The sequence below is a fragment of the Anolis sagrei genome, chromosome 1 (assembly GCF_037176765.1).
Source record: "Anolis sagrei isolate rAnoSag1 chromosome 1, rAnoSag1.mat, whole genome shotgun sequence".
NCBI classification, from domain to species: Eukaryota; Metazoa; Chordata; class Lepidosauria; order Squamata; family Dactyloidae; genus Anolis; species Anolis sagrei.
Window position 1 is genome coordinate 57916122 of NC_090021.1, and position 13432 is coordinate 57929553.

Genomic DNA, 13432 nt, shown 5'->3' on the forward strand with positions numbered 1-13432 from the left:
CACACATATAAACATAAATGTGGGGAAATCGACTGGAATATATTTCCAGCACTTGTAACAGTCAGGGAAGGGAATGAAAATCCTCATTCTTTTCTTAGTAACCACACATAAATTTGCTCTTTTGTTCTTGCCACCTTTCTGTCTTAACATTCTGTTGTCTCCTATATTTAATAGTGAAAAAATTAACTCTCAAATTTTAAAAAAATCATTTAAATTTTTAAAGTTTATTATTCAAAAGATTTTTTTCTCTTAAGAAATAAATGCCATGCCAAATATTCATAGGTATTTTCACCAGAGCTAGGTTTTCAAAAGCAATAAACATTCAGACTTTAATCTGAAAATTAAGATTAATACAGAAAGTAATACTGAATTTCAACAGAATCTCTATTAATAGAAATATTATTCTCTACACAGAAAGTTCTGTATTCTACAAAGAATTTCTTGCTCTTGGTGGGATATAAATATGTGTGACTTTTGTGCAGAGTAAGTCCAGAACTTTAAATAAACTTTAAAAAGGATGGTTGCAGTGGGACAAAAATGGCTAGAAGAAAGTGATTAATTGGATCCCTAAACAGCTGTAGTCACATACAGTATGTCACCCATATTCATAATGAAGATATTCCAAGATCCCGTAATGGTTACCTGAAACTATGGATTGTAGCAAACCCTATTATTTTGACTCTACTTGGGCTGGAAGCATACCTAGAGATGTCCACAAACATTCCAAGGGGTGGGGGTTGAAGTGTTGGTCAATGAAACCATGGAAATTAAATCTGTGGATAAAGGGGCCATAATATATATTTACACATGACTTGCCACAGCATAATTTGAATGGGGAAGAACATTAAGCTATATAACACCATTGTGAGATAACTGGAGAGGTGAGATAATATAGGCGAATCCATCTTGACAACCTAAATTTACTATGTCTCCACCTCTAACATTTTTTTTAATATTCTGTAATGGAAAATGTTTCCAGGCTGGAACCAAAGCTAGTTCTCTGTAGGTCACACCCCCATTGGAACTGCTTGGTAGCCATGAAGAATAACAACTAAGCGACATATAGAATGGCTACAACTTCCAATTTAATGCTTATCTATCTGAGATTGCTATGTAACTTGTAAATTCTTTTTAATATACATATAATTTGAAAAATAGTAAAAATATATGGAAATAGGAAAAAAATCAGAAAATGTTATTTAGATAAATTTACCTGTAGTTTCACAGGCTCAGGAAGTTTCATTTGAAGAAGTCCTTCTGCTGGGACCATCTCTCCTCCTTCTGAATTTAATCCTTCTGTGATTGGTTGTTTCACTAGTATTCTAGTCTCATTTTCATGGCCTGTATCTTCCTTAAAGACACTCGGTTCAATCAGCTGCAAAATATGCTTCAGGTCTCCGTTATGGAAAATTCCCATTATAAGTAGTGTGTAAAAAAGCTTGATCAAAGGAACAAACAGGAACTCTGTGGTGCCACCAACTGGATCTCGGACATGAAGGCTTCCCTCTTGAACTGCCTCTGTGAGCATCTCTATTGTTTTGGCCTTTAAAATTTCCAAAGGAAATTCAGGACTATACTGGTAGCATTCATTGTTAATTCTTACAAAACTAGGAGAGGAAAACTGCATTCTGGGCCGCAGAGAAGTGCTGAGTCCAATGCCAGGTAGACCATGTTTTTTGTTTTCATCAGGAAACAAAGTAATGCTTTTCGTTTCATTTGTCATTGGAACAATAAATTCATTGTTCATCATAAGCCTTGCCGTCGCATAAGTATTAAGGTGAATATCAATAAGAAGATCATAAAAACCTGTACGTAATAAGCCTGGCATATACTTGTTCTCAATTGCATACAGAAGCTGAGATTCATCAACATGGCTGCACATGGCATGGGCAACTCGGTTATTACCAAGAGCACAGACAGCTGAGTACAAACGAAGAGTGTGGTAGTGAAACCTCAATAATTCTTCTTGTTCTGACAACTCTAAAATATCTATAGACCTGTTAAGAAGAAAACAAAACAGAATATTACAAATCGCTATCTAGGATATATAGGAAAATGATGAAGAGGAGACTATATCTTGGTGTTCGTCAACTAACACAGATATCAAGACTGGTGCTTGGACATATAGCAATATTAAGGATACTATTAACACAAGTGTAATCTACAATAGTGTTGTACTACGGATTGCTCCTGTTCAGGTTTGCAGCTGCTCTGCTTCATTCTCCTTTCACTCAGAGACAGCAGTTGATGAGCAAGCACTCTGAACACCCAGAACATAGTCAGATCCAGAATGTTTGAAGATCCTAAGATTTTGCATCTAAAATCTTTTTTGTATGTCTTGAATAGGTTTCCTTTTAAGCCAGGGCTTGGAATTGAATGTCTGAGATGTTGTTGGGCTTCAGTGTCCAATATCTGGGATATTGGAAGTGACTCCAACATCTAGAGGGCCACATTGTTCTTACACCTGCTATAAGGCATGTACTATGTTCTCTATTCTGTATGGCTAATGCTACCCTAAATACTAGGCTTGGTTGATCCAAAAACAAAGGTTCAAATCTCGCTTTGGATGTAGGGGACAGTGTTGGTTAGATTCAGAATTGATTTCCGAATTTTTCCCAAAAAAATCAGAACTTTCTGAAATTTTCAAAACTTCTGAATCACTTTGTTAATGGCGGACATGATTGCACAATACATGAAAAACAGATTTAGGAACCCTTTAGGAAGGATATTCTTGTCTATATGGGATTTGTAGTGTCTTTTCTGACAACCAACAGACAGGAAACAAAAAAACAAACAGAGCAGAGAGAGCCCTATAGGGGCCCTGGAAGGTGATTTCACAACTTTAGGAAGGAGAGTTTGTGTTCAAATAGGGCTTGAATTGATGGAAAATCTAGTTCTAGTGAGGTAAAACACAGAGGAAAGAGAGAGCTGCTACAATGCTGGGGCTTTTACAAACGTTGGAGGGCTTTGGTTCCTCCATGCTGCTTCTTCCACCCACACACCCAATACCCAAGTTACAATGCTGGGGCTTTTTCAAACATTGAAATGCTTTGTTTCCTCCGTACTGTTCTTTCATGCCATGCCATGCCATGCCATGCCATGCACACACACACCCCAATATTACCCACGTGTGGCCCACCTGTCCCAAACCCCAATAGCAACAACACACAAGCGGCTACAAGGCAGGTAGCCAGGCAGGCAACAGCCCTTCTCCTGTCCTGGTTCTCTGCTGCCCTGCTCTCCCTCCACCCCAACAGCTACAACACACAAGCGGCTGCAAGGCAGCCAGGCAAGCAACAGCCCTTCTCTGCTTGCCCTGCTCTTCTTCCAGCTGCTCTTCTTCCAATCTCCCTTCACAACCTCCCTTCCCTTTCTCTTTCTCTTTCCCTTTCCCTTTTCCCTTCCCGGGCTCACAATGAGCCTCTAAGTCTTGTGCTGCCATTTATATAGCGCAATGGCTGCCGTGCCTAAACCCCTCCCCTCCCCAAAACTTCTCCCCTTATTGGCTGGGAGGCAAGGAGCCTCCCAGCATGCAAGCTGCTTGCCTCCAAATACTGACTCACTTCCGACTCACTTCCTGAGTCGTATCAAAAATGGTGAGGGAAGCTTCAAAGGGGCTTTAAAAAAATAACTTCGAAATCTCTTTCAAAAAGGTATCTTTTCTGACTTTATTCCGAATTACGAGTATTCTGATGAAACCTAACCATGCCTACTAAAGAATAGGCATTTGGAGGAAAAGTTCTGTTAATATTCTGTGGCAAAATTAAGAAAACTGGTAGCTTTACATGATATCTAGAGAGCACCTTTAGATATGCCTCAATATTCAAGTAAGCTCATTAAGACTCCTAGCAGTTCTACTTTGAAGAACAGCTATGACATGGAGAAATGCTTTGCAAACTCCAGGTTTTGAAGATCAAAATACCTTCCAGGAATGATTTTCTCTCACAGTGCTCTACAGGCTAATGCTTTGCAACAACCCAGTCTTATATTGAACAAAAATACTTTTCATCACTCTTTGCTAAAAAGAGCACTCAGTTCAAGAGTCATTTAGATTGAGCATGCAGAACCAAATATAGTCTGGTCATGCAGACCCAAAGAAAGGCTTGCTTTGGTCTCATCCATCAGCCAGTGGAATAAGGGCTATAGATGTATATATACGTAGAAATCTTGTTGTTATTGTTAGCTTGGTTTCACACACTACTGTTACTGACTGGTGTTTTTGAATGATTATGAGTGAATTTGATTCTTTCCACAAATCTAGGAATTAGTTATGTATCATCAGATCATGTGGTACATTTCAAGTAGTTTCACTCCATATAACTGTGCTGTCATTACTATTTATGTCATTTCACTTAGATATTTCATTAGACTACTTAAAAATACTCTCAGAGTATATATTACCACAGGAATAATGACTGTTGCTACTTTTCTTGTTGCTGCTGTTATTTTTACAAGTGTTATGAGGCTCTTTAACAAGCAGTTAAAAAGTAGGGTATAAAAATTTCAAATTAAGTAAGACAATATAGCAAAAATAAAGTTGTCTCCATAAATATGGACACTTAAATGCCAAGATCTTATTTCACTTTCATTTGTGAATATAAACTAAGGAATACCTGTTTTCCTCTGGGATATGAAGGGACATGAACTGTAAAGGCTCCAGGCACTGTACCGACCAGCCTTGTCGCTCATTGACACGGGATATATCAACCTTCAGGAAATGGTTTGGCACTCTACTCCAAAGCACATGCGTCAGAAACTGAACATGGAGACGAGGAGGGCACTGGGGAATGGGGTTTTTATGCTCACTTTTGAATAAGCCAGCTGACAATGGCATGACATTCTGGAAAGACAAAACAAACAGAGACAGAACTAAGCAGTTGTCAATATACATTTCCAATTTGCATAAATAAATTGTGCATTACATATTACATAAATGATTCTGAGAAAAGTACAGATCACTTTCCTTTGTAAACTATGTCAAACTAAAAAGAACTGATAGTGGTGGCATCGATTGAAAAAAATTCAAATATTTTACGTATGAGACTTCCTAGTAAGCAGTTTTTGCCACTCTCTTGGTTATCTACAAAGTCAAATAAATTAGGCTGACATTGAACAAGCTGCTGAAGAGATATATGGGATCTCCATGGTCTCCACTAAAAACAGAGGAACAATTATATGTACATTTTCTAATACTGATTTGAAAAAATGTTTGTTTGAAGAAAAACTCCACTTTTTGTTCTAAATTTAATAGCCTAGCACAGGAAAAAGTTTAAAATGTTACCTTTATTCTTCCCAACTCAAACTGGAAAACATTAGGGCTTGTAGCTTGTGCAAATACCGCAGGAAATAGTTTAGTGCTTGGTTCAACCTAAATCATGAGCAGACAGAAATGTATAATCATTCAAGATGTTAAGTGCATGAAACAAACAATTTTAAATATGAAATCTGTGCAAATGAATATTTTTGGTTAATGAATCATTTTAATTCTATCTTATGAAGGAATAATTACCTAAATATAAATACCTGATAATAGGTGCTTAACTCTTTGCCGTTCGTTGTGAAGGAGAGAAGGCCAGTTGCAGCATCTATCAAGCAACCAATCTCTAATCCATTGTTATTCCGTCCTTGTCCTGGACTCATGCTTTCTCCTGCACATACCATATAGCAATTGCTTCGTTTGATACTGCATTTCAAAAGATTGACAGTATGTGAGATACAATGGTAGACTATTGCAACAAACCAAGATCCAAAGATCTACTGGACTCTACTAGACATTGCTAACAAGTAGATATCTTTGCAGAACTAGTGAATTGTGTCTTGGTTTTTTACACATCCAGTGAAATGTATAAAGAGAGAACTTTTGTTTCTTCATTCAAATTGATAACCATAAGGAACAGTGTCAGGTATACTTTGCATACCTATTTCTAAGGAGTCACATCCTTCCTCCTTTTTAGCTTTGTAACAGACATTTTATCTATAAGAATGAAAGACAGTGTCTTTGTGTGAGCGGGGAAGGCACACCTACACTGACTGCTTAGTGCAAAAAGCTGGCGAACCAGCTCCATGGCATCTAAACAATGAATGGAGCTGATCCAGGTTAACATGGGCAAAGCTTCTTAATGTGGGTTTGAACATGTTAGCCAAGTTTGTGGGTTGCTCCAAATTCTTCCCCAGAATCTGGAACAAAGCATGACTTTGGATCCATAATTGCAAACAGTGATTCCAAGACAGAACCAGCAACAACTGTACACTCTGCCATCCTGTTTTCCCTGGGATTGGATGTATACATGAAGGCACTCATCTCCTTGTTGCAGTGGCCAGTAGGAACAACATGAGTCATGTTGTTCACTTGTCAATAGAGTGATGCTGTTTGGAATGATGGGGCAAGTGAAGAAGTGATGGGGCGCCATATTCCCATAATGAGGAAAATGGGAAGGCATGGAAAGGATGGCTGACTTCCTTTTGCCTCCTTAGTAGCTGGAGCAGGGTGGGGGCAGTCTAAACCATCCCAGGTCCAGGTTACACTACTCCCCAGCTGCTATGGCCCTAGAATCCATCTTGGGAAGCATAACTCACCAAGCTTTCCTCAACTTACTCATTCATAGGGACAAGACAACCCATAACATTACTGCAGGGAAGCTGGCTATATTAGAAGAGCATGTATAGCATAATAAACATGGCTAACAGAGACTAATGCATAACACTTGTAGACGCACATTGATCTCTGCTAAGGGATTGTATGACCCATGGATACAAGGGACTGCTCAGTCTCCATATCCACAAAACACTCCATTTGTTGCTACACCATTGTGCAATGACACCTTGGACTTTGGTCTCTATGTACATTTTTACAACATAAAGAGAAAGATTCTAAATGCTACAGGGGAATTGTTGGTCTCAGGTGAATTCAATTGAATGTATATAAAGATTTACACATCAGTCCTTTTCATTCCGTTAGATTGGTGCTCTGCTGTATTATATTATTATTTATTTATTTTTATCCTGCTTTTCTCCCATGGGAGGGATTACATTACCCACCTATGTAAACTGATATTTATATTTTGATCATAGTTGACACTATGCTGAACAAATGAAAAATATAGATCTTCAGTAACTAATAATTTTAAAAACATCAAAAACCTTACAAAAACCCATTATTATTAAAATACCAAACATCAGTAATGGTATTAATCATAACAGTTTTCAAACGACATATGCAAGGATTTCACAAAACAAACCTCTCATGAACTTTTCCTTTATCATCTCCTAGGGTTACCATAACAGTGCGGACTCTGTCCAAATCAAAGTTTGTGTCATACTGATGGAAATCAGATGTAATCCAGCCCACCCAGACATTGGCAGGTTCTTGTCCCGGGAAGATCCGCACAGAATAATAATACTGTAAAGAGATTTTTAAAAACATCCATATTAACGTTTTATCATAATTCTAAGTAAAATTCTTACCAAAATAATTTTGACACTTCTTCTCAACGAATATAAAATTAAATATCAACAACTCAATCAAAGCTGTGGTTGCATTTCCATTTTTATAATTCTGGTTTGGTTTATTAGAACAAATCTGAAATTTTAATTGTTTTCCCAATTTAATTAATTGCTTGACCTACAGTAGTTGTACAGTGCCACTCATTGTATCTTAGGGTACATCTACACTGCCACTGCTCAATGCTGTGGAAGCATGGGATTTGAAATTTGGTAAGGCACGAACAGTCTTTGGCAAAGAAGACTAAAGACCTTGTAAAACTGTAAATCCCATAGCTCCATAGCACGGAGTCATAGCAATTAACTTTACACCAAACAGCATTAATTCTACAGTATAGATGCACACTTAATTTACTCCTTAAAACTTGATATCTGTAGCTTGAGGCAATGGCCTCATGCTGTCTAGTGACAGAGCCAGCTCTGTAATGTTGAACAATAATGTTCTCAGAATATGTCTATAAATTTCAAACTGTGACTCAAGTACTTTGCCAAAAAATGATATTTTTTTCAGAGAATGCACAGAATATAAATATTAATACTAAATATGCATACTGTGGAAGTTTGCATTAAGTAATCATAATCATCTCTTTCATCTGCTAGGACATCTTCAGTGAGCCTTGCGGAGTGGCTTGTGCTGTAGTCTGGCTTCGTTCTTCTCAGCATAAATCTGTAACATATTAAAATACAGGAGACACAACAAATCACAATCTTTGTAATAGAAACTCTTTATGCAGTTATTCAACCGGAAAGTGGGAAACTCTTTTTGTAAACAAAATTATTTAAAAGCCAAGCTCTCGGTTTAATTATACATTTGTCATAAAGCCCCAGAATAATGTACTATTACAACTTCAGGCTGCTCTCCAGATAACTAAAAAGATCTGAGTAGTAGAGTCATTTGAAGTAAGGCACTAATAGTTCAGTTTATAAAGTAGGCACTAACTTCTATGCCTACATGACTGCTGCAAATCAACAAATAGTATCTGATACATAGGATGCATTTAGCTGTAGAATGAATGCATTTTGACACCACATTAACTACCATAGCCTAATACTCTGGAATCGTGAGGGTTGTGGAAATGGGGCCACAAAGTGGAGTCCACGACATGCGAGTGTAGAGAAGAGCAAACCACAGACCACCTATCACAATGCAGTCTGAGCCCTGCCACATGCACAATAAGGAGGACCTCCTTATCGCAACACCAGAGGCACTCCAAGTAGCCAGCTACTGGTCAAAGGACATTTAATATAATGTCAAGATTTTAAACTTTGTGTTTTTTTTAATACATTACAACTGTGCTCTTGGTTCGCTCCTGATATAAACAAATATGAGGGTTGTAGTTTTACACGATTTTAACCTTATCTGCCAAAGAGTGCTGTTGCCTCACCAAATTACAAATCCAGGGATCCCACAGAATTGAGCTAAAGAGGTGCCAGGCCTCATTTATTCTACAGTGCAGAAAATTCACCCCGAGAGTCAAGAATCTTCATTAAATCTGCCATCATTTGCTTGATGCCATGAGGCATGTTGAAGAGCATGGGTTTCTTCTTAAAGCAACATTTGAATATGATGCTAATGGCACATCTTGTGAAGGGCAGCAAGTGCAGATCTACTGGATCAGAGACTATGTTTCTGGACTTTGGGTGAATATGTGGAATTGTAGATAAAACTGAACCCTATTGTTGAAATGAAGAACTTCTGACCCAAGAATGCCATAGAGTCATGCTAGAATACATTGTCATATTTACAATAGCATGTTACTGAAGTTGAAAAATACAGTGAAATGTATGTTATTTGAAGATTTGTGGGCGTTATATTGCTTGTTCTACCAGTTATTGCAGTACCCTTTGTAGGTCCTAAAAACATGCATCTTATTCCTAAAGCACTTTTTATTGATTGTTGTTTTTATAAATGGTAATTATTATTTTTTTACTTTATTTTTACCCCGCTCTTCTCACCCCAAAGGGGGACTCAGAGTACTTTACAGTTTTTGGCAAACATTCAATGCCACCATTATACAAAAAAAACCAATACATCAATAAAATCATTAAACATATACATTACAATTAAATCCATTTAAGTCATGCAACCCAATCACCAATCCTGAAGTCATTATCCTGATTATTTCCTATGTCAGGTCTGTGAGGGTCTATTGCACTTCAATTTCTATTTGCCAAAAGCCTATTGAGTTCATTTAAACTCAATTGTTCAATTGTTTTTAAATACATTTTGTACATTCCTATTTCTTTTTTATGTGTATATGAATTTTAATCTATGAATTTTAAATGATTTTATTCATTGTATTTCATTTCCATGTTGTACCTTGCCTCAAGCCTTGGGAAGAGGCAGGTAATAAATGAAGTGTGTCATCATCATTGGAAACCTAAAAAGACATGAGAAATTCAAAGAGCTAACAAGAGTAAATCTGGGAATTTGGAAATTTCCAGTTCTTCTCTTCAAGGCTTCAGGGTTTATAGAGAAATGGGACAGATTTTTTTTTCAAATCAGATATTCCTGCCTATATACAACATTCACATCTAAATAGATATAGAGGTTTACACCACCACCCCCAATCCCCCCCCCCCCACCAACGAATTCACCTTTGCTTGAGGCGTGAAGGTTTTTCTTGCGTATAGTCTTTATGGTTATTGAATTCTGCCTTTGCCACTTCTTTTTCGACACGATCAGATACAAGATGGCCATGAGCAGTCTTCATAAGGACTTCAAAGTCAGAATCTGCATCAAAATCATCCATGTCATTCTTTGGGCCAAAAAGATTGGAATTTGGCACTCCTCCTCCAGGCATTTTAGCAAAGACTTCTGCACACTCTATGGGCATGCTGAGACGATAGAACATGATTTCTGTTTTGCTATTTTGAGATCCAAATGACTTCTGAGTAACTTTTAAGCATGGTGAGCTGTCTGCAGTTCCATCTATGCTGGTAACCTAAGAAATGCAAAAACTAAAATGTAAAATTAATGACAAATGTAAAATTAAATGCATTTTATTTATATTTACAGATTTTTAATAGTATACAATTGATTAACCACTAAAATATTAGCATTTCATTAATGTAGTTTGTAAAGTTAACAGAGTAACATTACTGCTGGTAAAAAATGCCCACAAAACCATACTTCACCATCCAAAAAGAAAATGTAAAGTACAGTGTTCCCTCGCTGCTTTGCGGTTCATTTACTGTGGACTCAGTGTTTCACAGGTTTCCCTGCGCCCTCATAGCCATCCTCCTCCTCCTCACCTTCCCTCCCTCCCTTCTTGCCTTCCTTCCTCCGCCATAGTGCCAGAGGGACCTTCCTTTTTCCACCATTGTGCCAGAGGGGGCTTCTTCTTCCAAGCAGCCCCCTCAGCAGCGGGAGAAGTTCCCGCCAGTGGAGTGGGCAGCCGAGCCAATGGGAGGCGGACCCAGCTCTCCCTCAATTGGCTGGGCTGCAGAAGGCCATGCCAGGCAGCGTGCCTTCCCTCCATGGTGAACTTGGCGGTGGCGGCAGCAGCGGAGACACAGCTGCACTGGTTGGAAGCAGCTGGAAGTGGGTTTGCTTTGGGCCTTCAGCCCAATTTTTTGGCTGGGCGCAGGGCTTTTGTCTCCTGGGACTTCCTCCTTGGCTGGCCTTGGGCTCCCTCCGTCCCTGTATTGAGTATTCATGACAGGTTTGGTGCAGATCCATCATTGTTTGAGCCCACAGTGCTCTCTGGATGTAGGTGAACTACAACTCTCTTTGAATACCCCTATTTAATGGATTTTCACTTATCACAGGGGGTCCTGGAACGGAACCCCCGTGATAAGTGAGGGAACACTGTATATAATTTTTTTCAGTCAAACTTTGACATTTCACTATATTAACAAACTCACTGTTTTGTAGTGTTTTACCCCTTACACCCTGTACATTCTTGGTGTGTGCGTTAATTTAAATAGTTTGTTAAGTCAATTAGACCTCAATTACAGCTAATGGGAGGGGAGAAAATGAAACACAGCACACATAAAGCACTGGATAGTATCTCATTGAGGAACATAGTCAGAATAATACATGGTGTGGTCCTAACATTTGTTGAGTTTAAAAATCCCTTTACCAAAAATTTATAAATAGGTATTTTAAAACACACACACACACACAAATACAATTTCCTAACAATGATGTCATACTTAAAATATAGGAACATAAAATATTTACAGGCAATTCAAAGTATGACTTCCAAGACTATAACTTGTTTAGTTTTTGCATAAATCTGTCAAGACTGAGATATAAAGGTCTGAGACTAAAATCACACCCATAGGAATGGGGAGAGTATTGGAGAAGGGAAGTAATTCCAAATGGCCACAAAGTCCCATTTAAGGTTGTAACTGTGGTGAGAAATGGTCATCTGCCTAAATGAAAGGAGGCACAGTGGAACAAAATTCTGAAATGAATCTCTCACTGAATCTGATTAACAGTACAATCCTACAAAGTTGGTCAGAAGTAAATCCCATTTAACTCTGTGGAGCTTATTTCCATGTAATTAAATGTAGTATTTCAGAGAAGGTAATTGTTAGATTCACTACTACAAAATGAACTGGAGATATGTCAGACCTCAATATGTTCATGGTTTGGTGGTACTGGAAGAAACTGAGGTAGTCGCTTGCTCAGCCATATGGTGATGTCCCGGTTTGTATTCACTGCAAAAGGTTCATACCCTTCTTGTAAACCACAAATGGTGAAATATTTCAGGGTGCTGACATCTTTGCCAAAGTTCATTCTGCCAACTTGTGACAATCCCAAGCTACATGCAGGTATAAAGCCTGCCAAAAAAGACAGATGCAATCAATAAATCATAAATATTCATACATTTGTCTTGGTTACTTCCTGCAACTTATGTTTTTCTACTAATCGCCCACACAACCAAGGATGAGCAACAACATTTGAAATACATAAATAATAAATAAATACACAGTATAATCATTATATTTGAATCAGAACATATCTGGGAGGGAAGTGCTGTGTTCTAGAAAACATGATGGTCCTACAAAACATGATGACCAAATAGAAAAGATATATGCATTTTTTAGCCTTGAAATTGTATGTATGGTGATGTGCAAGTTGGGAACTGTGCACTCAGACTTACTCATACTCCAATGATCCGTCTTCCTTATTGAGGGAATGGAGGGATTGTCCCACCTTGCTCTCCAGTAGGGGAAAAACACTGTGCATGAATCTATTGCAAGAACCATTATTTTACAACAATGGGGAAAAGTTTGGGAAAAAAAATGGGACTTCATTTCAGTACTAGGGATCCACAAGTAGTTCCTAAACCACAAAATATGCGCCCTGACATAGAGTGTTATTGTTGGATACAAGCATCTTCACAAAGTGATCATGTCAACTGAGTGTCCTAATCCAGGGTTTCAATATAAATAAGTTCAACCTACTGGGAAAGAATCATAGAGGTATATCCTCACTGAAACAGAGACTTGCATAAAAATGATCTCAGGATCAATTTCTAGCCTCCCCCATTGTAAGTATGGCTCAAGTAGTAGATGATGTTAAAAAAGTAGGCAATAGCCAAAAGAGCAGACAAAAAAGTACACAATAACAGATGGGGGAAAATAGTCCAGTGTGGTTTACAATCACTTCTGACCATGATCCTCTGATCAGAAATCTCTTCTTCATCATATGTGTGAAGACAATGTATCCACATGATAAGAAGGGGAATGCTAAAAGAAGGGAAATTGCAAGGTTTGTTCAAAAGCTGATAAAATCTTTAAAGCCAAAATAGTAAATAAAGTGTCTTTTTTTTAAAAAAAAAAGTCAAGCTTAATTTAGTGGCAACAATTTTTTTTTTTACTGGAAAAAGAATCTTTGGATGGTTGTTCTCTCTGTGTCTTTCCCTCATTTCAACTGTGATATTATGTTTGTGTATGTGCTGGTGTGCCTTCGAGTCTC

General features: G+C 38.0%; 1 protein-coding gene across 9 annotated transcripts in view; it reads right to left on the minus strand.

Moving 5' to 3' along the window:
• Positions 1 to 13432, minus strand: part of RYR2 (ryanodine receptor 2) — a 361257-nt gene that overhangs the window by 117112 nt on the left and 230713 nt on the right. For all 9 annotated transcript variants that reach the window (XM_067464901.1, XM_067464907.1, XM_067464890.1 and 6 more), the window contains 8 exons: positions 12083 to 12291; positions 10099 to 10445; positions 8053 to 8167; positions 7239 to 7399; positions 5524 to 5683; positions 5282 to 5368; positions 4614 to 4840; positions 1214 to 1997 (listed from right to left, as the gene is read on the minus strand). In XM_067464901.1, coding sequence (XP_067321002.1) covers positions 1214 to 1997; positions 4614 to 4840; positions 5282 to 5368; positions 5524 to 5683; positions 7239 to 7399; positions 8053 to 8167; positions 10099 to 10445; positions 12083 to 12291 — 2090 coding nt within the window. The remainder of the gene's footprint in view (positions 1 to 1213; positions 1998 to 4613; positions 4841 to 5281; positions 5369 to 5523; positions 5684 to 7238; positions 7400 to 8052; positions 8168 to 10098; positions 10446 to 12082; positions 12292 to 13432) is intronic.